General features: G+C 38.3%; 1 protein-coding gene across 1 annotated transcript; it reads right to left on the reverse strand.

Moving 5' to 3' along the window:
• Positions 1-2237: 2237 nt before the first annotated feature.
• LOC134368170 (melanoma antigen preferentially expressed in tumors-like) lies at positions 2238-4910 on the reverse strand. The gene is made up of 3 exons (XM_063084715.1): positions 4621-4910; positions 3560-4159; positions 2238-2751 (listed from the first exon to the last, which is right to left on the reverse strand). The coding sequence occupies exons 1-3, from the start codon at positions 4908-4910 to the stop codon at positions 2238-2240; spliced, it is 1404 nt and encodes a 467-aa protein (XP_062940785.1).
• Between the last annotated feature and the right edge of the window lie 22139 nt (positions 4911-27049).

Raw genomic sequence — 27049 nt, forward strand, 5'->3', positions numbered from 1 at the left:
CCTCTTCAGCAAATGGTGCTGGGATAACTGGATATCCATATGCAGGAGAACGAAACTAGACCCATATCTCTCATCATATACCAATATCAACTCAAAATGGATTAAAGAATTAAATATACACCCTGAAACAATAAGACTACTTAAAGAAAACATAGGAGAAGCACTCCAGGAAGTGGGACTGGGCACTGATGTCGTGAATACAACCCCCAAAGCATGGGCTACCAAAGGAAAAATAAACAAGTGGGATTATATCAAACTAAAAAGGCTCTGAACAGCAAAAGAAACAATTAACAGAGTTAAAGACAACCAACATAGTGGGAGAAAACATTTGCAAAATAAACATTGGACAAAGGATCAATATCCAGAATACACAACGAACTCAAACAACTTTGCAACGGAAAAACAAGTAACCCAATTAAAAAATGGGCAAAGGAGCTGAATAGGCATTTTTCAAAGGAAGACCCACAAATGGCCAACAGATACATGAAAAAATGCCCAACATCACTTGTCATCAGGGAAATGCAAACTAAAACCACATCTGTTATTCCACCAAGAAAAAAACACATACAAATTCTGTTTTGGTTATTTTAACATGTTTTACTTTCTAAGTTGGAAATGCAGTATGTTGTCATTACACAATGGAAGCAATAAAAACGTTATTAACTATTTTTATTAATTATTATTTTTTACATTCTTTTCTCTAAGTCTTTGTAATACAGTATGTTATTCCAACATGTAACCAACAAGAACAAAATTTATTTAATTTTAATTATTTTTTTAACTGAGTCTGAAAAGCAGTATGTTATCATTTTAACATGGAAACAGTATAAACACATTAACTACTTTGCAACTTGTTTCTTACTAAGTCTTTAAATTGTGGTCTGATTTCATTTCAACAGGGAACGCTGTACATTAATTTTTAATTAGTAACTTTTCATTCATTTTTGTTACTGACTCATTGACATTCAGTCTGTTGGCATTTCAGCATGTAAACGATTAGAAAAAGTTATTAATTACTATTACATTTTTTTCTTACTAAGTCGTTGAAATGCAATGTTTTACCATTTTAATGTGTCATCATACAAACAGATATTTAATTAGTTATTTTAACATTCTATTCTCTTACTAAGTCTTTGAAGTGCAGTGCTTTCACTTCAACGGGTAAACGATATGCACAAATTATTGCTGTAAGAGCAGAGGGAGCAAATGCATATGGAACGATGGGTACCATGAAGGGAACATACATGGTACATTGAGAGAGAGCTACAACATGGTAAAGTAAGGGAAGCAAAGGAAGCGAGGGAAGTACAATAAGTAAAGGGAAGTAAGAGAAAACCTCTCCGAGGAGGTAACATTAAAGCCATGACCTGAGTGTTGAGGAGCTATCCAACAGCATAAAGAGGCCAGCGTGGATTGAACAGAGTGTGTGAAAAAAAAAAAAACCTGGGGTACAGGGGGTTTAAATAACTTTCCCAAACGCCCTAAGAAAGAGTAGGGGAACAGACAAATCATAGGAACAGCTGTATTCTGAGTGGCTGGAAGTAGGGGCTTTGTCTTATTTGCCTTTTTATTCTTAGCACCTGGAACAGTACTGAACTAATAAGAGATCCTTGGTGAATGGGTGTGATATAAGGAACGACTGAGCCACAGGTTTCTAAGACCTAAGAAAGGAGGTAGCAACGGACTGATAAAGACACCAGTAGGTAGTGGACATAGGTTTGGTTTGTTTGTTTTGGTTTGGTTTTTTTCCTTTTCGATGCAAATAGTTTCTCATAAGCAGCCTACGGCCGTCATAAATATGAGAAGTTTAAAGGACCTTGGAGGGTAAAATTATTGGCTTCAATAACCACCAACTATTCCAAAATATCATCAAGAAAAGGTTTCAACTCTTTGGACTTGTGTCAAGTACCCGTAAGTGAACCAATTAGTCTGGACAGGGAAATGGTATACCATGACTAGGTCAGCCAAGGTCACATACCCAACACTGTGGTCAGGAGCAAGGAGGAGGATTTGGAGGACAATGGGTAAGAGACCCATAGGACCTCTCAAAGCCCTCTGTTTTCTTTAGAGTTCTTTATTTTTATAGAGGTCAGTTACACATGGAATCTTCCTAACGCGAGGTTCCTGGAACTATAAAATTTTACATATGTGTCTCTAAAACTTGGGCATCAGGTGAGAACACTACGTGCTTTAATGGCCACACGTCAGTGTTAAATCAAGTCCTTGTACCATGAAAATCACTCAGGAGAACTGGTCCAGCGCATGTCATTCCGCTTTACCACCTGCAGCATCGCCTTCAATTGGGCCTGCACTTCAGAAAGCTTCTGTCGGTTCAAACTGCGAGGATTATGCAATTGTTCATAGCAATGGACAGGGACAGGATAAATTACACGCTTCAGCTCCGTCAGGTTTGTTAAGTGCCGCAGAAGACTGGTGAGCACACGCATTGTAATGGGGTTGGAGGCGAAGCTAAAGACACAGAGGTGGGAACAGCGGCTCAGGGCCGGAATGACAGCAGTGAGAGTAGAATCAGTTATCAGGCAACTAGTTATCTGTAGATACTCCAGGGTGCCTGAGACACTTGCCAGCAGAGTCTGGAAGGACTCAGAAAGTTCCCGGGATATCTCGACGTTGCTGAGACTCAGCAATCTTAGATGGGTGGCTGCAGGGCTCTGGGACAGGACAGTGATGCCTCTGTTAGAAAGTCCACAGAAAGAGAGATACAATGCATCCAACTGAGGTGGCAGGTATCTGTAGACAGAAAAAAGAAAGTTATTTCTGCACAATGAGGATTGGACCAGGACAAGGAGTCCTGAGTTAGAGGTATCTATGGCTCTAGAATAAACTAATTTGCACATATGTTGCAACAGCAGTTAACAATGTGGGCTTTGGAATCAGACTCTAAGAAAATTACTTTTCCACTCTCAGATACAGTTTCTTAAATCTTTAAAACATGCACAATAGCAACTATTATGTAGAGTTGTGGGAAAGATTAAGTGGAAAAAAATTTAATGCACTTAGTACTTACAATGAAATCAGTGGTGGATTTAGTTTACTTATTTGGTGGGGAGGGAACTGGGAAAGCAGTCAACTAAGGATTCCCTTTGACCAAAACCCAAATGACAAGCACTCTACTCAGGGCCTAACGCTTGGGTAAAATACAGGAGCAAAATGATCTGGCAGTATTAACTGTTCTAGCCAGACCATGATGAGGTGCATCAGTGCCACAGCATAAAACATTTCTCCATCTGAACGTCTCCCCTTCCTCCCTAAAAGGCTGTAAACTCCAAGGGGAGAAGGACTGGGTCTTTTTCACCAATGTATCTACAGACTTATCATGGTGTCTGCACATGGTCGACTGACTGACTGAATGAATGAATGATCACAGCTTACTTTTCTAGTTTCTCTAGCCTGGCCAGTTTCATACACCCAGCAGTGCCCATATTGAGGTGGAAGGAGGAATGGGTTACAAGGAGATTAGGAATATCCAAGAATGGTTGCTCTCCTGTCTTAACAACGGGGTGGTTCAGGGAACCCAGGTCTTTCCCCAGCTCCTCACCTGAGCAGTTCCTGAAGCGGATGCGTGCGGCAGGAATGCAAACGGATCTGCTGAAGGGTGTTCATCTGCCCAAGATGGGTGAGAAAAGTCCCAAAGCTTCTCCTCACACAAGATGTAAAACGGATGTGAGACATACTAAGGCTGTGGAGGTGGGTCATCTGAGCCAAAAGGGTGGTGACTTGACTCAGATAAATGTCATCCACTTTCAGGTGACCAATGCATCCCATATCCAGAAGCTGCAGGATGTGTTCGTGGGCAAGCCTTCCATCAAATTGCAAAACTCTGCAGCAGAGGTGCAAGGACCCAAAGCTCTGCTCTACTTTATTTCGAAGTAAAGAAAGAAATCGCCCTGTTCTCCAGGTACCGTCTAGGGAAATGTTCACTAATAATTCCACAGGTTCCCTGGATGACTGAGGCTCAGACTCTGAATTTACAGTTCCGGGGCACCTAACTCTTTGTGGGGCTTCTTCTGTTTTCACGATAGAGTGCTGAGAGTGAACACATGAACGAAAACAGAAAGGGAATGTGGTCCTGATCTCAGAGCATGTGGTCCTGCAGCCTGGATTCTGACTTAAATCTAGAATCCTCAGTTTTGGCGCCCTGTAAGGAGAGGAGAAGACAGAATATCTGAGAGGTAGCTGATTTTAATACAACCCAGCAGGATCAATGATGGGAAGCTGAAACAAAATCCCTTTATCCCTGGTCTTCAGTCCATACACCATTTACCAACAAAGCCTTTTCCATAAAAATTTAGCGCCTTTCTTTCTTTTCCCCATCTTTTCTTCTCTTCTGATGATCCCAGTCTCAATGCCCATGTCCTTTTTCCATGTAATCATACCCAGGAGGCAAATCTATTAATAGTATCCTCAATCCCTTCTGTTCCATAATCAACTCTGTAAGACATTAGAGTCCTTAAGGTGACCCCAAATGTTCCACCAACAGCCTCACAGAGATCCTCAGCATTCACCATTAACTACCTTTGAAAGACTGTTAGGCCGTCTCCTACGCCCGTCCCATACCCTCCTGCTGACTCACTATGTCTCTATTATACATAGTCTTACCAAGAAGAAGAGTTCTGGGCAGGAAGGATCTGTAGACCGTCAATCATAGCTTCGAAATTGTCATATTGTGACTCCCGTACTCTCAATGTCCCGACGTGGAGACAGGGATAGGGCCAAATCCTCACCATTTCCCTCAGTACCTTCTTATGACCACCCAAGAAGGCGGCAGTGAAAAACGGAGCGAACATGACTCTTGGGAGCTCTTCAAGGGCATGGATAGCTACACGTTCATTACTCAGCAGACTTCGTACAGCAAGGTCTAGTAGTGTGGCTGGGGCGTTTTTGTCCATCTTTATGAACCTGCTTCAGAGTGAAGAATATTTACAAATCCTGAGAAGACATCCACAGTCCCTTATCTGCCACCAAGCTTAGCAGTGGAGAAAATATTTATTGAATAAATACTTGGGTATTTCAGACAGTTCATGAAAAGATCCGTATTATCTTTTAATTCTGTTTTTCCATGAACTTTTTGAAGTACCCTTGTAGATGGTGAATCAGGCAGCCACCTCAGGAGACCTCCACTGTAGACATAGAATAGGAATAGACTCGAGTGTGTGTGTAAGTGTTTACGTTTGTGTGTGCCTTCATACATATACATATTGGCATAAGATAAAATGTCAGTAGAAATCAGGGGTAAGTGAGCAGAAGACAATATTGACCATCTATCTACCTGCCTCTCAATACTTCCTTCCAAAATGATGCAAATCACCAAGAAAAAACAAATGTAAATCTGTCCAAAAGCACATACTCATCATCACTTAGAAACAGATGACAAAACTTCAAAATAATTGTGAGTAAAACGAGAAAAAGCACGATATTCCAGCACATGATCTGTCACACGCTCATCAGTGGGCTTAGTGGCAAGCAAAGACAGACCAAGAAGAGCTGCAAGAGATACTGAGGAAGAAAGATGGCAAGCTTAAAGTTGATCTAAAAGTACGGCCAGAATGACTAGGCCCATGATAAGTCTGAAAATACCAAAAAGATATCCTGGAAGATAAGAGCAGGGTCTATAGAGAAGAGACTTCAAAATATGTGACATTTAAAGAGGTAAGGAAGACTTACAAGACTTAAAAATAGCTTCACAGTGTTATAACACCAAAGTAAAGGGTTTGGATCCCCATATCAGCCCACCACAAAAAAAAAAAAAAAAAAAAAAAAAAAAAAAAAAAAAAAATGGAATAAGAAGAGAAAAGGCAAAGAGGAAGGGTGAAGCATCCTTTGGCATTTAGTAATGATGGGGAAAAGAAACAAAAGGGGGAAAAAACAAAAATGGAAAAGAAAAATGCTCTTGCAGGACATGAGAGGACCACAGAATCAGAGCACTCAAAACTTCTCCCTCTGCCACCAAAACAAGCAAAGAAAAAGGCTTAAAGGCCTGGACTTTGCTATCCCGACAAAAATTGGCATCGATAAAGTAGGATTTTTGTAAAACAAACCAATATCATACAAATACACAAAAGAAAGAAAAAAATTCCATACAAAAACATTCTTAAAAAAAGATGAGGAAACACAACTTCTCACAAAGCAAACAACCATAAAGCGGAAAGAAACTAAGTGAACAGTTTAAACAGAATTAATCATATTCAAACAAGCATTTGAGGATATGAGACCTACCTCGGATCAGAATATTTATAAAAATATAAAAATAGAAATGGACTAAAAAGCTTCTGCACAGCCAAAGAAACAATTAACAGAGTGAAAAGACAACCGACAGAATGGGAGAAAATATTCACAAACTATGAATCCCACAAGGGATTAATATCTAGAATATACAAGGAATGCAAACAACAGTAAAAACAAACAAACAAACAAACAAACAAATCCAACTAAAAAATGGGCAAAGGAGCTGGATAGGCATTTCTCAAAGGAAGATACACAAATGGCCAACCTACGGATGAAAAAGCGAATGCTCAACATCAGTAAGCAGCAGGGAAATGCAAATCAAAACCACACTGAGATATCACCTCACACCAGTTAGACTGGCCAGAATCAGAAAGACAGAGAATAACAATTAGTGGAGAGGATGTGGAGAAAGAAGGGCCCTCCTACACTGTTGGTGGGACTATAAGTTAGTGCAGCCCTTACGGAAAACAGTATGGAGGTTCCTCACACAACTACAGATAGAGCTGCCATATGATCCTGCAATCCCACTGTTGGGTGTACACCCAAAGGAATGGAAATCATCATGTCGAAGGCATACCTGCACTCCCATGTTTATCGCAGCTCTATTTACAATAGCTAAGAGTCAGAAGCAAACTAAATGTCTACTGACAGATGACGGGGTAAGGAAAATGTGGTATATAGACACAATGGAATACAACTCTGCCATAAAAAGGAGTGAGATTGTGCCATTCACAGCAACATAGATGAACTTAGAGAAAATCATGTTCAGTGGAATAAGCCAGACTTACAGAAAGAGAAATACCACATGTCCTCACTGATAAGCGGCAGCTGAAAAAAGGAAGGAAAGAAGAATGATGCAACAATCACAAAAATTCCTTGAACTCTCAAAACGAGAGGACAGAACTGAGGACACCAGCGGTGGGAAAGGGGGAGGGGGAGGAGAGGTTAAGGAGGAATTGGTAAAGGGCCACAAAAAAAAAAAATGTTTACATTGTGTAATGATAAAATTTTTTTTAAAAAGTCTGAAGTAAAGATTTTACATCCAGCAGGGCTGACCCTTCAAATATCACAGCTTATAGAAAAACAGTTTTCAACAGACAGGAACTTAGGAGATTCTGCACCCCTCAACCCTATCTGAGGAATCCACTAGAGCAGGGGTCTGTAAGCTGTGGCCCATTGGGTCAAATACAGTCCAGTTGTTGGTTTTGTAAATAAAGTTTTACTGGAACACAGCCATGCTCATTCATTTATATCTTATCTATAGATGTTTCTGTGCTGCAATGACAAAGTTGAGTAGTTATGACAGAGACACTATGGTCCACAAACTTAAAATATTTGCTATATGGCTCTTTACAGGAAAAGTTTGCTCACATTGTAAAGAAGACCTGGGATTTTGATTCCGCATGTGATGGCAGAGAAAACTTCCTTAAATTACAGATAGCTCAGTGGAATAATAGGCGAGAAAACCAAAAAATACAACCCAAGTACAAATACATATGGAAATTAGCATATGATAAAGGTGGCATGTAAAATCATGAGGGCAAAGATGGTCATTGACTAAATAGTGTTGGAGCAATTGAGGCATTAGGAAAAATAAAAGTGGACTGATACAATACACCATACACAAAAATAGACTGCACACGTATTAGGGATCTGAACATAAAAAATGAAACGATACAAGTTCTTGAAAAAAATCTGGCAGAGCTCTTCTTTAACCTTGGTGTAGGGAAAGGCATCTAACTATGATTCAAATTCCAGAGGCAATGAAAGAAATGAATAACCAGTTAGACCACATAAAAACGAAAGAAAGTGTTGCAAAAAATACATCATAAATAAATCAAAACACAACTGGCAAACTGGGATAAAGTATTTGCAGCATATACCTCAGACAAATGGATAATATTCCAAATACATATATAGAATTCTTAAATATTGAACGACAAAATGACCAAAAACTGGATCGAAAAATGAGGAAAAGACATGAACAGACAATTCATGCAAAAAAATATAGAAAGTCCTCAAACATGATGTGTCAAAACTTACTCACCAACAGACAAAAACGTACATTAAACCAACAGCGTGATACCGTTTCTCACCTAACACATAGGCGAAAGTTTAAAAAGTGAGGCAACACATTCTGTTAGTGAGTCTGTGTGGAAACGGTCATTCTCATAACATTGCTAGTGGAAATGAAAACCAATACGACCCTTCCAAAGAGAAATCTGGAAATGCCTAAAGAAACTACATATGCACCTAACTTTTAGCCCAATAATCTCACTACTGGACATATACTTCGAAGATCCATTTCACCAGTACAAAGTTATTTGTGCCCAAGGTTATTCACTGAAGCATTGTTTGTAGCTGCAAAATGCTGGAAACACATTAAAAGCCCACATATAGATGAGTGGTTGAATAAAGTATAGTACAGCCATGCAATGGAGTCCAGTGTAGCTGTAAGAAAAAGAATGATGAAAATCTGTATGACACGGTGTGGGGTGATTTCAGGAAGGCTGTTAAATGACAAAGGCAAAATGGAAAGAAATATGAATAGTATGCTATCCTTTGTGTAAGAAGGGAATATAAGAAAACATGTGTGTATCTGCGAATTGGTGCAAAATAAACACAGAAAAGGTTGAACCAGAAAATAAAGAAATTGGTTATCCTATGGGGGAGGGTGGGAAAGAAATAGCAAGAAATGGGGAATGGGAATGAGGTAGAAGGAATGAGGAAGAAGCGATACTTCTCTGAGTACACTTTGTTTCTGTATAGGCCTGACTCCGAATCATAGGAACATTTCTATCCAAAATATAAATAAACAATTAAAATCAACCAGGATATGGGGGGAAACGCAAAGTCGAATACAAGTAGCAGCAAAGTCAGCTAACTGTATTACAAATGATTAATTTATCCACACTGAAGGAGTGAGGAAGAAAATATTTAAGTGAGGAAACTTTGGAAAACCATATTTTGACAGTATCTTCTAAGGCTGAAGACAAAAAAGAACTGTACACAAATACAAGTTAGTAAATCTGTTTCCAACAGGGGTATTGGTTAGCAATTCTGAAGCTATGTGTACACACACCAGGAATGAACAAATAAGTAAACGCATCATAGATAATGAAAGCCAGGTCGGAGAACGAATTTACAGATAAGGCTAGAATGGACTGGAATCAGAAATATCAGTATGAGTTCCTGGCTTTTAATATCTATACAAATAGGTAGATGCAGAAATAAACATAGATGTATCTGTAAGCATGGGAATGTACATACAATATATTTCCTACCTCTGTCCGTGGAGAGAGCCTAGCAGCAATGAAATTTCAGTAACAATGAATATACACTGAAATACAGGTTTCTAAATGTTATTCTCCAAGGAAAGGAACCAGGGCTCCTTGTAGAAATAGTTTTAATCCAGAGGTACGGTGGGGGAAAACAAAGAAACAAAGAAACAAACCAAAGAACACAAGATGGATGTGAACATCTTATTGTGCCAGAACATAAGGAAGTGTGCAAGAAAGAATGGGGGCATATCGAAAGACCACAGAACCAACCAAAGAACGCTCCCAATGGCCAAAGCTGGAACAGTTTGAGGAACAAAGTAAATAATAATATAATTTGATTATAACTCATAGTATAACATAATTATTCATGAGCCCATACTGATGTACATAAATTGAACAAATAAATGGGGGGGGGGGGGGGAAAACCAGCTCTTCCTTACAGAAGAATTCCAATGAATACATGTAGTAAGAATGAGGAAAATAGAAAATTACCATTAGGAAACATATTTGTTGTAGGCAAGATACCTAGATGGATTCCAAAAGTAATGGGTCAAAGTCTGAGAAGAAACAGTGTATTTTCGGAGCCTTAAAGTATTTCCCACACCCTATCTATTACTAAAAAACGGGAAAATAGCAATGGTCTGGTGGAGCAGCCTAACTGCCACCACTTTAACCAAGTAATCAAGGTGAACATTAGTAGTAATACAACATATGGGCATCATATACCTACCCCCTGACATGATTCACAGAGAAGGGAACAAAATAATGTTAGCAGTAATGTGATATAAGACCTAAAATTAAGGCCTAATAATATGTGTGCCTTGACATCTAGGAGAGAGGGGATGACCGTTTATGGCTTACCCACAGGTTCTGCTCCCTGTTGTGTTCCCACAGAAAAAGGTCCCCTAGCCAAAGTACCCTCCTTATCATGTGGACCGGGCACAGTGCTTTCTTATCCCTAAGTAGCAGGTTTCAGTTCTCACCCAGCCCACAGAATTATCCAAAGAAGCCAGTCATCCTCCCATGAACCGAGGGGCACTTAATCCTCTTACTACAATACTGCGCCCTACAGACCCTGCTTGTCCACTTTCTTCCAGACTGTGATGCTGTGTGGCTCTGCCTGGCCTGTGGTGTCCTCCTCTCCCAGGCTGTGAGTAGATGTGACTAATAAACTGCTGTGGATTTCATCTGTCCAATGTTGGGTGCCATGTGTTTGGCCACCCCCACAACACTAGGGTGGGAATCGCACGCTCACCAATGGGGTGAAGGGGAGGAGAATAAAACATGTATTTTTGCCACAAATGCAGAGCTTCAATCTAATCATAAGAAAACATCAGATGACCCCAAGTTGAGAGACATTCTACAAAATACCTGACCGGTATCTTCAAAAGTGTCAGGCTTCTGAACGACCAGTGAAGACTGAGGAACTGTCAGCCTGGAGCAGAGTAGGCAGAAATGACAGACAAATACAACGGGGTATCCTGAATGGGATCCTACGATAGAAAAGGACATTATGTGATAACTGGTGAAATTCAAATAAATTCTATATATTAGATATCGTAGTATTACATTGATAGTAATGTTTTAGTTTTGGTAATTTTTCGATGGCTATATAAGATGTCAACATTAGGGAAATCTGGGTGAAGGCTCCCTGTACAATTTTTTCGGCAACTGTTCTGTAAGTCTAAATTATTTCAAAATACAGAATGAAAAACAGACAAAATCAGTGGCTAAAGGGATGGTTATCTATAAACCACACTGTTTAACAGTTTAACCACTTGAAACAAAGTTAGGTCGGTGGATAGAAAGATGGATAAACACTCACATCATCACATCATTTATTATAATTACAAAATCAAATTGCTTTAGAGAGGCCATTATAAGAAAGAAATGAAAGCAGTCATCTTCAACATGCAGCTGAATATTTATTCACTCTTCAGATGAGAAAATCGTTTTTGAGCATAAAATAAATGAAATACAATAGAAAGGGAAATATCTCACATTTAAAACCCTGACATATCAAAAGTCACCACAAACAAAACCAAGGTGCAAAGGAGAAGCATAACTTTTTGGAGAGGAGAAAGGCTTTTTGAAGAATTTTAGAGCGCGCATGAACTGATTAGCCATGCAATTGAAGCTAATCTTAACACGTGAGGTCTCATAGAGGGTGGAAAGAAAGTGGACCACTGAACAGCTGGACTGCCTTTCCTACTAATCCGTAAACCTTGACCCTAGGTAATTTATGCCAAAATAGGTTTAATTTACAGAAAAGATATTGTTGTAATTAACCTAATTGGAAGAAGAAGCATCAGAAAAACCTTGGGAAACGTCCAGGACCGCAGCAGTTGGAGTCCCTTTCTTCCTCTTACGAGCTGGTCACAAACAAGTCCCCAGTCTAGGTGGCCCCCGCATCTTAACCGTCAGTTTCTTCTCCAAGCTAAAGCATCCTGGAGAGGACTTGCATTGGCTAACCCCGAGTCACGTGACCTGCCTCCACCAATCAGCTTCATACTAGGAGGAACCGCGTTCCCTTCAGCTCGGCGCTGGAGGAAAGATTCTGAGCACGTGCCTGCCCCACCGGCTAAGATCTTCCGGGAAAAGTGTCACTGCCTGTGGTCTGGGCACTGCCTGGCCAGGGCTTCTACCAGGCAGGGTCTCAAGCCCAGACAACTAAAGTCCAAATTTAGTGGACGTGTAGCAGGGGATGATAACTTCAAAATGAGTAGGCACTCGATGACAAAAGGCTATCAGGCTGTGGTGTCCCTGGTTCTCTGGTGTATTAAGAAGGGAATCGAGACCAGACCAAAGACAGGAAAAGTGTGTTCTGACCTCTGTGCAGTGAAGCCAGCATAGCATTTACACTTACGCCTGACAAAGCACAAAGGAGAAAACTTCCACCCATCTAATAATGGTACTATCAGTTGCAGGATATTTGTTTACATGTCCAATCCTCACCTCTCACTCCGGGTTCCACTTCTTCCCTATCTGGTTTTTATTTCTCTTAAACAGAATTTACCACCTTTGGGATACAATTTATTTTACTCATATGCTGTCTTTGTTTTTTATTGTCTTGTCTCCCGTGCTGGAAAATACAAATTCCAGGAGGGCAATAATCTTTGTCCATTGCTCATTAATGTATTCTAAGTGCCCAGAGCAGTCCCTGGTTCAATGGATACTTGAATATTTGTGAAATGAATGAATGATTTTTTTCTCCAGCCACACTAGCCTCCTTTGTTCCTCTCACACATACTCACCAAGCATACCCCTATCCCATTACGAGTTTTCCTGTAACACTGTGCCCCCACATGTCCCTATAGCCACCTTCCTTATTTAATTCACACCTCTGGTCACCTTATCAGATGTGTCTTACGTTTCGTCCTAGCAATTACAATGCGATTGATAAGTGGATGATTAAAATAATTGTCATTGGTCAAGTTATCAGGATTGAGGGTCAGGAGGTCTGGGTTTCTTCCCAGTCTCTATCTCTTGAACGTATTTTGCGAATTCCAAGAAGTTGCCGTAAGCCTTAAACCACACTGCGCTTTAAATTGTGCTTCAGTCGAAAGGAACAATAAGCCTTGTCAATACTATTTATCAGAAGAATGTTAAAGACAATATAAATCTTTAACTCACTGTGAACTCGGTATTACTTTTTAAATGGGTGATAGAGAGTTGAAGTGCTTAGGGTGTCAAGAAGGAAGAAAAAAAAAAAAAAACCCTAAAGAACCCTTGGAAGGGATGATTAGAAAGCCTGTTCGCCTTCCCTCGAAGGACAGGACACCAGCCCAACCTAATGTCAGATAGTGCCTGGGGAACCCTGAACAGAAAGCAATTTTGAAAGGTGAGATTAGAGTGCCCCTTGTACTGAGGGCAGCCAGGCAGGGTAGGATGAGAAAGCACTTAACCCTGTCTCTAGGTGAATCATTGGTTGGTCAGAACAGCACAGAGACTTTTTCAAAGGTAGAAATTTGGACTAACCCCGTGGCTCACTCGGGAGAGTGCGCTGCTGGGAGCACAGCGGCGCTTGGGAGCGCCGAGGCTGCGGGTTCGGATCCTATGTAGGGATACTGGTGAGCTCACTGGCTGAGCGCGGTGCGGGCGACACCAAGCCAAGGGTTGCGATCCCCTTAGCGGTCACACACACACAAAATAAATAAAATAAAAAGATAAAAGTAGAATTTTAAGGTAGTGTTGTTTTTTTATGTTTCCTTCTCTCTTATGTCCCCTAAAAGAATTTTTAAGACAGACTACTCATTTTTTTTTAAAGGATGTAATTTATGGCATCGTGTATATTTATATGTGCTAAAATTACACTTTTTCTATACCTTGGTGCTGCAAATATAGTTTAATCAATTTATGGAAAATATTCAGCAGACGAATTATTTGGAAAGTTAGGCCTCACTGCAAAAACAATATTAAATCTAATCAGAATTACTCTTTGTAAGAAAAACTCTAATTTCTTTTTTGTGTTTAAGTAAATTGTGTGAATGACTCATTATGACATCATCCTTCTGAATCCTAAGGCTAAGGTTAGTAGTGAGATAGTAAGAAAGACAGAAAGCTAAATAAAGGAAATTAACTTTTCTGCTGAAAACTTTATCTCAGGATCTATGCAATTTCAATAGGAAAGGAATGCACCATAGATTCCAGGTGGATGAGGAGATTTTTTAACTTTTTACTTCAAAATAAATGTAGATTTACATGCAGTTGCAAGAAATATTGCATCAGGATCCAAGGTACATTTTATCCAATTTCCGCCAATGCTAGCATATTGTAAAGTTATAGTATAATATCAGAACCAGGATACTGACACCAATGATATCCATTGATCTTATTCAGATCTTCCCAGTTTTACTTGAGTGTGTGTCTGTATGTGTGCGTGTATTTAGTTCTATGAAGTTCTATCACATGCACAGGTCCATGTATACACCACAATAGACAGGGTAATAAACAGTTTTATGGCCGAAAAAGTCCCTCGACTGGTGCCATTTTATTACCACACCCATCTCCTTCCCAGAACAATTCCCCATACCTACCGCCTGGAAACTACAAACTGTCTCCATTTCCAATATTTTGCCATTACAAAAATAAATAAATGGAATTGCATGTAATTTGGGGGATTTCCTCTTTTTTTTTTTTTTCTCACCATAATTCCCAGGCGATCCATCAAAATTTCTGCATTTGTCAAGAGTCTGTCACTTTTTATTGTTGAGGGGTATTCCATGGTGCACATGCAACACAGTTTGTTTCGCCATTCATCCGTTCAAGGACATTTGGGTTATTTCCACTTGTTAGCTATTTACAAGTAAAGCTGCCGTGAACAATCATGTACAAGTTTCTGTACGAAATTAAGCTTTCAATTCTCTGGTCTAAAAGCCCACAAGACAGATTTCTGGCTGGCATATTAAGTTCATGTTTAATTTTTAAAGTAATTGCGATGCTGCTTTCCAAAGTGGCTGAAACAGTTTTACATTTCCACCAGCAATGTATGAGTGATCTAATTTCCCCAAATCTTCAACAGTATTTGGTGTTATCACTATTTTTTTTTTAGCTGTTCTAATATGTGCGTAGTGATATCTCACCATTCTATTAAATTGTATTTCTCAGATGTCTAATGATATTGGAGACATTTTCGTGTGCTTATTTGCCACCTGTATAACTTCTTCCGTGAAAAAAAATAAATGTTTTCGTGTCTTCTGCCCATTACTAAGATCTGAACGTTTGTCCCCTCCAAAGCTCACATGGGAACTTGATTCCCCCAATGTGGCAGTGTTGAAAGGTGGAGCCTCTAAGAGGTGATAAGCTTGTGAGGACTGTGATCTCGTGAATGGTTTAACCCATTTATGAAATAATGGATTAATGGTTTAATGGGTTCTCATGGGTGTGGACTGGTGATTGCCTATGCTGCCGCAGGACTCCGTAGATAGTTTCCACCAGGAAGAAGGCCCTCACCAGTTGTGCCCCCTAGACCTTAGGCTTCCCAGCCTTCAAAACTGAAAGAAATAAATTCCGTTTCTTTCTACATTAACCAGTTTTAGGTATTCTCTTACAAGCAACAGAAATTGGACTGAGACACCCATTTTCTACTTGGATTCTTTGACTGTTTATTGTTGAGTTTTGGGAGTTATTTTAACTTTCTAGATACTACTCTTTTGTTGGATAAGTGGCTTGCAAATACTTTTCCCAGCCTGTAGCTTTTATTTTCATCCCTTTCACAAGGTCTTTAACAGTGCCAAAGTTTTTAATTTCAGTGAGGTCTAATTTATTGATTGTTTTTTATTGTGCTTTTGATGTCAAGTCAAAGAACTCTGCCTAGCCCTAGATCCCAAAGAGTTTCTCCTTTGATGTTTTCAAAACTATTACAGTGTTACATTTTACATTTAAGCCTGTGGCCCATTGTGTGTTAAATTTTGTATAAGTTGTGAGGTTTCGAGAAAGGCTCATTTTTACTTTTTTATTAAAGGCTCATTTTACTTTTGCCTATGGATGTCCAACCACTTCGGCATCATTTGTGCAATAGTCTATCTTTCCTCCATTAAATTGCTTATGTGCTCTTCTCAAAAATCAGTTGAACGTATTTGAGTAGGTTTATTTCTGGGTTCTACATTCTGTTCTGTTGATATATGTGTTCACTCCTCTGCCAGTGCCACACTGTCTAGATTGCTGTAGCTATGCAGTAAGATCAACATAAAACGGAGTAATTTCTTTCACTTTATTATTTTTCATCAAGCATGTTTCTAGCTATTCTAGGGTTTGCGTATTTCCATATAAAGTTTAGAATAAGCTTCTCTATGTCTGAAATACCTTGCTGGAATTTTGATAGAAATTACATTAGACTTATAGCTCTGCTTGGGGAGAACTGACATCTTTGCTGTATTGAGTCTTCTAATCCACAACCACTTATGTGTCTACATTTATTTAGGTCTCTGATTTTTTTCATCGGTGTTTTGGAATGTACAGGACATAGGTCCTATACATGTTTTGTGACATTTATAAACAACAATTTTATTTTCTCTAGAGCATTTGTAAATGGTATTGTGCTTTACATTGCAGTTTCCACAGTTTCGTTGTTACTGTATACAAATGCAATTGATTTGTGTGTGTGAACCTTGTATCCCACCAATTTGCTGAACTTACATACTAGTTCTAGAATTTTGTTTTTGAAGAGTCTTTAGAATATATAGCATGTCATCTGAAAATAGGGATATTTTTATTTCTTTCTTTCCAATCATTATGCCTTATCTGGGAAGTTTTCAACCGTTATTTCTTCCAATACTTTTTTTATTCCTCTCTCTCTCTCTCTCTTCTCCTTCTACAAATCGGACAGTATGAATGTGAGCTTTCTTGTTATGTTTCCACAATTCTCTGAGGCCATGATCTTTTTGTTCAGTCTATTCTTCCTGTGTTGTTTACATTAGGTACATTCTAATGACATGTCCTCAATTTCACTGGTTCTATCTTCTGTCATCTCCACTCTACGATTGATCCCATCTGGCAACATTTCTTTCTTTTTTTTTTTTTTCGTTTTTGTATTTTTTGAGTTTTATAATTTCCACTCGTTTCTTTCTTATAACTTCAATATTTTTTGGCTGAGGTTTCCAATTTTGTCACTCATTTCAAGAGAATTTGTAATTGCTTGCTGAAGAATTATTTCAAGGTCACTTCCAAAGCTCGTCAGATAATTCCAACATCTTATTCACTTTAGTGTTGGCACCTGTAGGTTGTCTTTTATTATTCAGCATGTCATTTTCTTGGTTCTTGGTGTGGTGAATTTCTATTGCATCCTGGATATTTGGAAACCACTTTGTGAGACCCTGGATCCTAAGTTTAATCTCCACTTTTGGCGTGAGTCTTTGGTGTAACACAGAGATTTGTGTTCTGATACCACACTGAAAAAATGGATTTCTGAGTTTCCTTACCTCTTTGCAGTTGGCTAGGGTGAGAGATGAACTGTTACCCCAGTTGCAGTGACATCTTTCCAATGAAAGAGGGGCACCAATTCACAACACATTGGTTGCCTCAACGTAGGGAACGTAAGCTCCATCTCCACAGGGCCTGCTGGCACTCAGAAAGGGGGAACTGGGTTGCTGACTCAATAATTTGTTGCTATAGGGTGCGAGTCAGAAACCTAGTTCCCCACTGGTCTCTGAGGACATCAGGGGAAGAAGGAGGAAAGCAGAGTGTCGACCTACCCTGCCTGCTGTCACCTCATTCCATCCAGATGAGAGGTGGAGGAAGAAAGAAGCTCAGCTCTGAATCAGGCCTAGCTCACACAGGAGTGGTGAGAGGGAAGGTGGAGTGTTGACTAGCCCCACCTCATACCACCTCATTGATGTTGGATGGGTGTGGAGGTTCAACTTTCTACTGGCCATCACTGACACCAGAGATGGGGATAAATGGAATGCATACTAGTCCCAACTTGCACTGCCTTGTTCAGGATCATTGATGTTGGGTGGAGGTAAAGGCTCAGCTTGTTGCTGGACCTCACTGACAATACCCTGACAGGGGAATGGGATCATGACCACTGGCGTCAGAGAGGCTGGTTAGGGCAGAAGATCACCTTCCCTTTTGGTCTCTAAAACCTCAGGAGTTAGAGCTGAGGCTTTCCACTGGAGTTTGTCTGCAGTGGGGGAGGGATATTTGCCAAAAACAGGGTTTTTGGTTTTTAGAACACCCTTTTTCTGTCTTTGCTTTTGTTTTTGTTTTGTGTAAGGGAATGGGCTTTACTTAGAGGTTCATGTCTGTGAGTGTTGGTGGTTCTTGGTTGGAGACTTCCGTAGTGCCCTGTCTGGGACATTTGGTAGGAGATAAGAAAAACAAAAGAAATCACTGCTCTGTCCTTACTCAAGTCTTGAGTGCACTAGCCGGTCTGCCTCCTCTTTCCCACACTCTGGAGTTCCATTTGCTTGTCTGCTCTGTTGTATCCAGAGTGTTTTGACGTAGAGGGACCACCTAGGAGGAGTGGACATACCCTAGCTTGGCCAGAACTGGAGGTCTCTGGGACACTGATTTTTTTAAAATTATACTTTGATGTCTATCGTGGACCTACCAAGATCTGCTCATCTCTTGATCATCCACTGAATTGGAGAGCAGTTACTTGATTAGTGAATTTAATGAGCAGCTTGCCTTTGTGATTGTTTGCACTTCTCCCTGAACTCCCTGATTCCTGAGCTATTATGACTCATGAGGCATTCTCAGCAAGATGTAGAGGACTAAATTCAATTTCTATGCTTTCATGTTTCCGAGTATGGTGCCTACTCAACGCTCTTAGGCACATATATATATATATATATATATATATATATATATATATATATATATATATATAATTTTGACTGTTTTTCTCAGTAGTGACAAAACACTGGCTGCAAACTGGTAAGTTTGGCGTATTCAAGTTTTTTTTTTCAAGTTGGATTCTGAAAGGCCTGGTCTGGTTTTCTGATGGAATTCATGAATAAAATTTTCATCTCCAGGGAAGAGACTGGTAAACTTCTCTCTCAGTTCAGTGATTGCTTTTCTAGCTTTGCTAACAAGGCTCAACAGAGAAACCCTGTGATACCTTCAGAATGTGAAATAGTGTGTTGGAAATGTATCTTTTGTTTAATTAATTCAGTGGTTTGGGGTGAGGGAATTCCAAAGTGAATGGGAAAGGACACGATTACCTGAAGAATGGAGAAAACTCCAAATAGAATGATTAAAGTGACCCAGTACCCATTCTCAGTCATCTGCATACAATGATTCACCTTTTTTTCCCCACAAGGCTTGTTTGCATATGTACTTGTGTCTGTATTTGCATTTGACTCCTTGCTCAGATTGTAGAACTGAAGTTCAAAGTTCTCTGTATGTCTATGGGTGAGAAAGTGAAAAAGTATTTTTTCCTAAGGCTATGAAGGTATAATATTTTTTCTGCACCTGAAAGGGTTTAATAAATTTGGTAAATTTTTATAATAAAATTTATAAATTTAATAAATTTTCTTACATACAATTCATATTGTAGTTGGTTTAATTTATTACACCTGAAAATGCTTACATAATTCTCAGAAAAGGGAACACAGGAATTCCCAGAGAAGAGCTTGATCTTCCACTATACACACACATATAAATACACACATAAGCACACACTCAAACAACAACCCTTCTCAAATAAACTTCACCTCAGAAGCATTTTTAATAAGAATCCTTGCGTATGTGAATCCTTAGGCGAATAAGAACAGGTATTTGTCTTCTCTCTGATGATAATGTAGAATATAATAAAAATATACATTTTATTTTTTGAATTTGTATTCTCAGGTGGAGCCTAGTTGATCTAAGTGTTTTAAATTACCTATACCAGTTTCACTGGTTATATAACCTCACATTACACCCACATAATACTACATCCAGCAAAACGATCTCAAAAATGAAGGTGAAATAAAGACATTCCCACAAAAAACGAAAACTGAGAAAAATTATTGCTAGTAGGCCACTCTCACAAGAAATATACTCAACATCACTCAGCATTTGGGAAATGCAAATCCAAACTCCCTTGAGATATCATCTGATTCCAGTTAGGGTGGCTAATATCCAGAGTGAGAATGATAAATCCTGATGAGGTTGCAGAGAAAAAGGAACACTCTCACACTGTTGGTGGGACTGTGAAATGGTGCAGCCTTTATGGAAAATGGTATGGAGATTCCTCAAACAATTACAGATAGATCTACCATATGACCCAGCTATTCCACTGCTGGGAATATACCCAGAGGAGTGGAAATCATCATGTTCAAAGGATACCTATACCCTCATGTTTATTGCAGTGCTATTTACAATAGCCAAGAGTTGGAACAAGCCTAAATGCCCATCGTCGGACAAGTGGATAAGGAAAATGTGGCATACCTACACAGTGGAATACTACTCTGCTATCAAAAAAAAATGAAATACTACCGTTCACAGCACCATGGATTGACTTAGAGAAAATTATATTAAGTGAAATAAGCCAGGCAAAGAAAGAGAAATGCTGCATATTATCACTTATTTGTAGGAGTTAATAAAAATAAATCCATAAATATACAAACAAATCAATGGGAGGGAGGGCAGTGGGGAAGAGTGTACAACAATCACCAATTCCTTAAACATGTTAGGACATGTGAACAGATATGATGTTGATTGAGGGGGTAGCGGGAAGAGGGAAAAGGAGGAATTGATAAAGGGACATGAAAATCAACTACACTGAATATTGATAAGTTAAAATTTAAAAAAAGAAGAAAGAAAGAAAAAAAGAAGAGCCATCAGGAATGGAAGGGAAGTAGTAAAACTGTCTCTATCTAAAGATGACGTAAACTTGTACATAAAAAATCTGAAGAAATCCACTAAAAGACTGTTAGAACTAATAAACAAGCTCAGCAAAATAGGCAGATACGAGATCAGTATACAACAATCATTTGTCTCTCTAAACACTTGATTTCTAAATACTAAACTTAAAAATAAAAATTAAGAAAATAAGTCCATTTACAATTGCACCAAAAAGAGGAAAATGTTTACAAGTAAATTTAACAAAAGGGTTGCAAACTTTACATCTGAAAACCATAAAAGATTTTTGAAAGAAATTAAACAAGATCTAAGTAGATGGTAAAACATCCTGTGATCATGGATCAGAAGACAAATTATTAAGATGGCAATACCCCCCAAATCAACCTCCAGATTCAATGCAATATCTATCACATACCCAGCAGATTTTTCTGTAGAAATTGACAAGCTTATTTTAAAATGCATACATAATTGCAAGAGACCCAGATTAGCCAGAATAATCTTGAGAAAGCACAGAGCAGGAAGATTTGCAGTTCCCTACTTCAAAACTTAACACAAAGCAACAGTAATCAAGAAACTGTGGTTCGACCATAGGGATATGCATATAAATCAATGAAATGGAGCTGAGAGGGCAGAAAAAAAAACAAGTATATACAGCCAGTTGATATTTGACAAGGGTTCCAAGGCCATTCAGTGGTGAAAAAGAATATTCTTTTTTACAAATTTTTTAGGGACAATTAGAAAGCCACATGGAAGAAAATGAACTTGCAACTTTACTTCACATCATATAAAAAAATTAACACCAAATGGATCAAAAAAACTAAATGTAAGAGCTAAAGCTATAAATTCTTATAAGAAAATATAAGAATAAATCTTTGTGACCTCAGATTTGTCAAAGGATTCTCAGATGGTGACAACAAAAACATGAGCAACAAATGAAAAAATAGATAATTAGGACTTTACCAACAGTGAAAAGTTTCATGCTCTCAAAGAACACCGTCAATAAAGTGAAAATACAATCTACACAATGGGAAAAATATTTACAAGACATATATCTTATAAGGGACTTGTACCTAGAATATGTGAAGAATAAAAGGATGAATAACTATTAAAAAATGGGCAAATGATCTGAATTGACATTACTCTGAAGAAGATATAAAACTAGGCAATAATCGTATGAAAAGATGGTCAACATCATTAATCACTGAGAAAATTCAAATGAAAAACAATAAGATACCACTTCAAACCCAACATGGTGGCTGAAATGAAAACATCGTTTAATACCAAGTACTGGCAGGGGTGTGGGGAAATCAGAACCCTCAAACACTGCTGGTCGCTTTGAACAACTGTGTGGAACTTCCTAAAAGAAAAAAACACAGAGTTGCCATATGACCCCACAATTCCACTCTAGGTTTATACCTAAGAGAAAGGAAAACACATGCTCACACAAAAATTATAGTTGGATATTTATAGCAGCATTAGTCATTATAGCCAAAAGTGGAAATAATCCCAACATTCATCAACTAACAGATAAACCAAGTGTGGTATATGTATTGAATATTATTCATGGATCAACTTTGAAAACACCATGCTAAGTGAAAGAAGCCAGTCGCAAAAGATCATGTATTATATGATTTTGTTCTAACAAAATGTCCCAAATAGGGAAATCTAACAAGACGATGTAGATCAGTAGTTGCTTAAGGCTTGTGGAATGGGAGTATAGGAGGCGATTGCTCAAAGGTAAGAGATTTCTTTTTGAGGGAATAAAAATATTCTAAAATTGACTAGGGTGGTCATTGCACATATATGTGAATACCCTAAAAGCCACTAAATTGTACAATTTAAATTTGTAAATATATCTCAATCAAGCAATTAAATACACAAAACACAAAACAATAAAAGATCATAAACCCATCTATTTCACAACTTAAAATCCATTTTGAATAGACAATCTTAATAAGCCTACATTTATTTCAAATGAATCTGTAATTAATAACCTTCTGAAGCAGAAAGCACCAGGCCCAGATGGGTTCAATTGTGTATTCTGCCAAACATAGAAGAAATTATACCAATTCTGTACAATCTCTTCCAGACGATAGAAGAAGCAGAGGGAATAGAGATTGAGTATCTTTTATCCAAAATGCTTGGGGCCAGAAGTGTTTTGGATTTGGGATTTCTTTTTTCATATTTTGCAATATTTGCAGAACACATACAATTTGAACATCCCTAATTCAAAAATCCAAAATCTGGAATGCTCCAGTGAGCACTTGCTTTGAGTGTCATGTCAGCACTCAAAAAGTTTTAGGTTTTGGTGCATTTGGGGTTTGAATTTTTTGGATTAGGGATGCTTAATCTGTCCTTCCTGACTCATTCTATGTAGCCAGCATTAAATAGCAAAACCAGGCAAAGACATAAAAAGAAAATAAAACTACATACCAATATCTCTCGTGAACATAGATGCAAACATCCTCAACAAAATACTGGCAAATCAAATCCACCAATGTGTAAAAATAATTCTACACCCAGACCAAGTGGAATTTATTCCAGGTATGCAAGGCTGATGTGACATTTGAAAATCAATTAATGTAATCTACCACAACAACAGGCTGTTGAAGGAAAACCACACGATCATATCAATGGATGCATAAAAAACATTAGAGAAAATCCAACAGCCACTCATGACTTTAAAAAAAAGAAAGAAAAACCTCAGAGCACCTCTGTTTGCAACAGCCAAGATATGGAGCAAAAGGAAATGTCCATCAATGGATGACTGGTCAGGAAACTGGGGTATATATACACTGTGGAATACTACCCTGACGTAAAAAAGAATGAAACACTCCCAATAGCAACAACATGGATGAACCTGGAGTAACTTATTTTGACTGAAATAAGCAAAGCACATAGGGATATGAACACATACCACATGTGTTCACTCATATGTGGGAGCTAAGAGAGAAGGAAAGAAGGAAAGAAAGACCACAATAGTGTGCTGGTCTTACAGATGGAGGGAACATTCCTAAGGCCACAAAGTGGAGTGGGGGTGGGGGGGGAGATGGGGAGGAAAGTTGGGGGATAATTGGGTGGGGTAAAAACTCAAAACAAAACTCCTCAAATTACAGTTTTACAATGGACACATTTTATGTATAGATTATGACTCAATAAAGTTGATTTAAAATAAAAAACCAAAAAAACAAAAACCAAACTTGGAATAGAGGGGTACATGTACAAAACCCCTACAGCTAACATCATACCTAATGGTTAAAAACTGGAAGCTTTCCTGCTAAGATGAGGAACAAAACAAAGATGTTCCTGCTCGCCAATTTTTTTCATCATCATACTAGAAATCCTGGGTAACACAATATCACAAGAAGGGGACATAAAAAGTATACGGATTGGGAGGGAAAAAATAAATCTGTCTTTGCTCAGAGATGACATGTTTGTCTGTGTAGAAAATCAGAAGGAATAAATAAACATATTTAAAAAATGCTCGTGGAACTAATAAGCAATTAAATCAAGGTTGCAGGTTACAAGGTTAATATAAAGAAGTTAATCGTTCTCCTTCATACCAGAAACGAACAATTGGAATTTGAAATTAAAAACACAATATAATTTACATTAGCACCCCACAATGCAAAAGACTTAGGGATCACCTAGATACACACACTTATACTGACACTCTCACACACACACACACACACACACACACACACACACGCACAGGCATATGTACACATGCACACCCATAAGATCTGTAAGAGGAAATCTACAAAACTCCACAGAAAGAAGTCAAAGAACTGAACAAATGACATATTCTGTGTTTGTGGGTAGAAACTCAAGATGTTGTCAGGATATCAGTTCTTCCGAACTGGATCTATAGATTCATCACCACCAAAGCAAGTTATTTTGTGAATATGATCAAATGGATTCTAATGCTTACATGGAGAAGCAAAGACCCAGAATACCCAATACCATACTGAAGAGGAAGAAGAAAGTCAAATGACTGACACTACCCAATGTCAAGACTCACTTTAAAGCAACGGTGTTCCAGACACTGTGGTACCGGTGAAAGAATAAGCAGATCAAGCATTGGAATATAATTGAGAGGCCAGAAACAGATCCACACAAATATAGTCAACTGAACTTTGAAAAAGGGACAAAGGCAATGCAATGGAGAAAAGATAGTCTCTAAAACAAATGGTGCTGAAACAACTGCACACCCAAATGCAACAACCTGAATCTAGACACAGACCCGTTAAGTCTTTGTAAATAATAGCTCAAACTGGATCACAGACCCAGCAAAAGGCAAGTTATAGAACATAGGAGAAAACCCAGATGATTTGGGGTTTTTATATATAACGCCGAAGGCACAATCTATGAAAGAAGTCTTTAATAACTTGGACTTCATTAAAATTGAAAACTTCTACTTTGCAAAAGACACTGTCTTTCATTTTTGGTACCTGAATAATAACTGCCACTGCCATAAAAACTCAGGAAAATTCAAAACCCACTAGTTAAATAAAAATGCTAACAATGAGGAAAAAAAAAGTTTATCTACAACCCAGGAAACCAACAAAAACAGAAGACAAACATTAAATCAGAAAGAAATGAACAAAAGACACTTAAGACATCCAAACAAAAATCAATAAAATGCTAGGAGTAAATCAACACTTTTCAATAACAACTCTTAATGTAAAAGGATTAAATTCCTCACTCAAAAGACAGAGACTGACTGACTGGAGTAAAAGTATGGACCCAACTGTTTGCTGCCTTCAAGAGACTCACCTCACCCATAAAGACACACAGACTGAGAGTGAAAGGATGGAAAAAGATATACCATGCAAATAGAAATGAAACATGAGCCAGAGTAGCTATTCTTATATCTGATAAAATAAACTTTAAACTAAAAACCATAAAAAGAGATAAAGAGGGCCACTACATAAGGATAAAAGGACTCATCCATCAAGAAGACATAACAATCATAACTATATATGCACCCAATGTTGGAGCAGCCAGATTTATAAAGCAAACTCTAACTGGCCTAAAGAAGGAGATAGACAATAATACCATAACAGCAGGGGACCTGAGCACCCTACTATCAATATTGGGCAGATCATCTAGGCAAAGAATCAGCAGAGAAACACAAGATCTAAACAACACTCTAGACCAATTGGACTTGGCAGATATCTACAGAACATTCCATCCAGAAACCTCAGAATATTCATTCTCCTCATCAGCACATGGATCATTCTCCAGGATAGATCACATGTTAGGTCACAATCAAGTCTCAGCAAATTCAAAAAAATTGGAATTATCCCATGTATTTTTTCAGATCACAATGGCTTAAAACTAGAAATCAATAACAAACGAAATTCTGGAAACAATACAAACACATGGAAATTAAAGAGCATTCTACTTAATGACATATGGGTCCAAGAAGAAATCAAACAGGAAATCAAAAATTTATTGAAACTAATCAAAACAATGATACATCATACCAAAACCTGTGGGATACTGCAAAAGCAGTACTAACTGGGAAATTTCTCACATTAAATGCTTACTTCAGAAGAATGGAAAGATGGCAAGTAAACAGTCTAATACTTCAACTTAAAGAACTAGAAAAACAAGAACCATCCAAACCCAGATTTAGCAGATGGACAGAAATCATTAAGATCAGAGGAGAACTAAATGAAATAGAAATCTGAAAAATGATACAAAAGATCCATGAAACAAAAAGTTGGTTTTTTGAAAAGATAAATAAAATTGACAAACCACTAGTATGGCTAACTAAAAGGAGATGACAGAAGCCCCAAATAACAAAAATTAGAAATGAAAAAGGTGGTATTACAACTGATACTGCAGAAATACAAGAAATCATTATTGACTACTATAAACCACTATATGCCAACAAATTTGAAAATCTGGAGGAAATGGCTAAATTTCGGGACCCACGCAAACTGCCAAAACTGAGCCATGATGATGTAGAAAATCTGAACAGACCAATAACACTAAAAGAGATTGAAGCTGTTATCAGAAGGCTCCCAACAAAGAAAAGCCCAGGACCAGATGGGTTCACTGCAGAATTCTACCAAATATTCAAAGAGCAATTGACACCAGTTCTCTACAAACTATTCCAAAAGGTTGAAACAGAGGCAATTCTCCCAAACTCATTCTATGAAGCAAACATCACCCTGATACCAAAACCAGACAAAGATATAATAAGAAAAGAAAACTGCAGGCCA

The sequence above is a fragment of the Cynocephalus volans genome, chromosome X (genome assembly GCF_027409185.1).
Source record: "Cynocephalus volans isolate mCynVol1 chromosome X, mCynVol1.pri, whole genome shotgun sequence".
Taxonomy (NCBI): domain Eukaryota; kingdom Metazoa; phylum Chordata; class Mammalia; order Dermoptera; family Cynocephalidae; genus Cynocephalus; species Cynocephalus volans.

Bases quoted from the DNA above. Each gene is read 5' to 3' on its own strand.
- LOC134368170 (XM_063084715.1), bottom strand. From the start codon at position 4,910: ATGGACAAAAACGCCCCAGCCACACTACTAGACCTTGCTGTACGAAGT. The intron at 4,160-4,620 runs GTAAGACTATGT...CTCTCCTTACAG, and splicing joins GCCCAGAACTCTTCTTCTTG to GGCGCCAAAACTGAGGATTC. The intron at 2,752-3,559 runs GTGAGGAGCTGG...TTCTGTCTACAG, and splicing joins CCGCTTCAGGAACTGCTCAG to ATACCTGCCACCTCAGTTGG.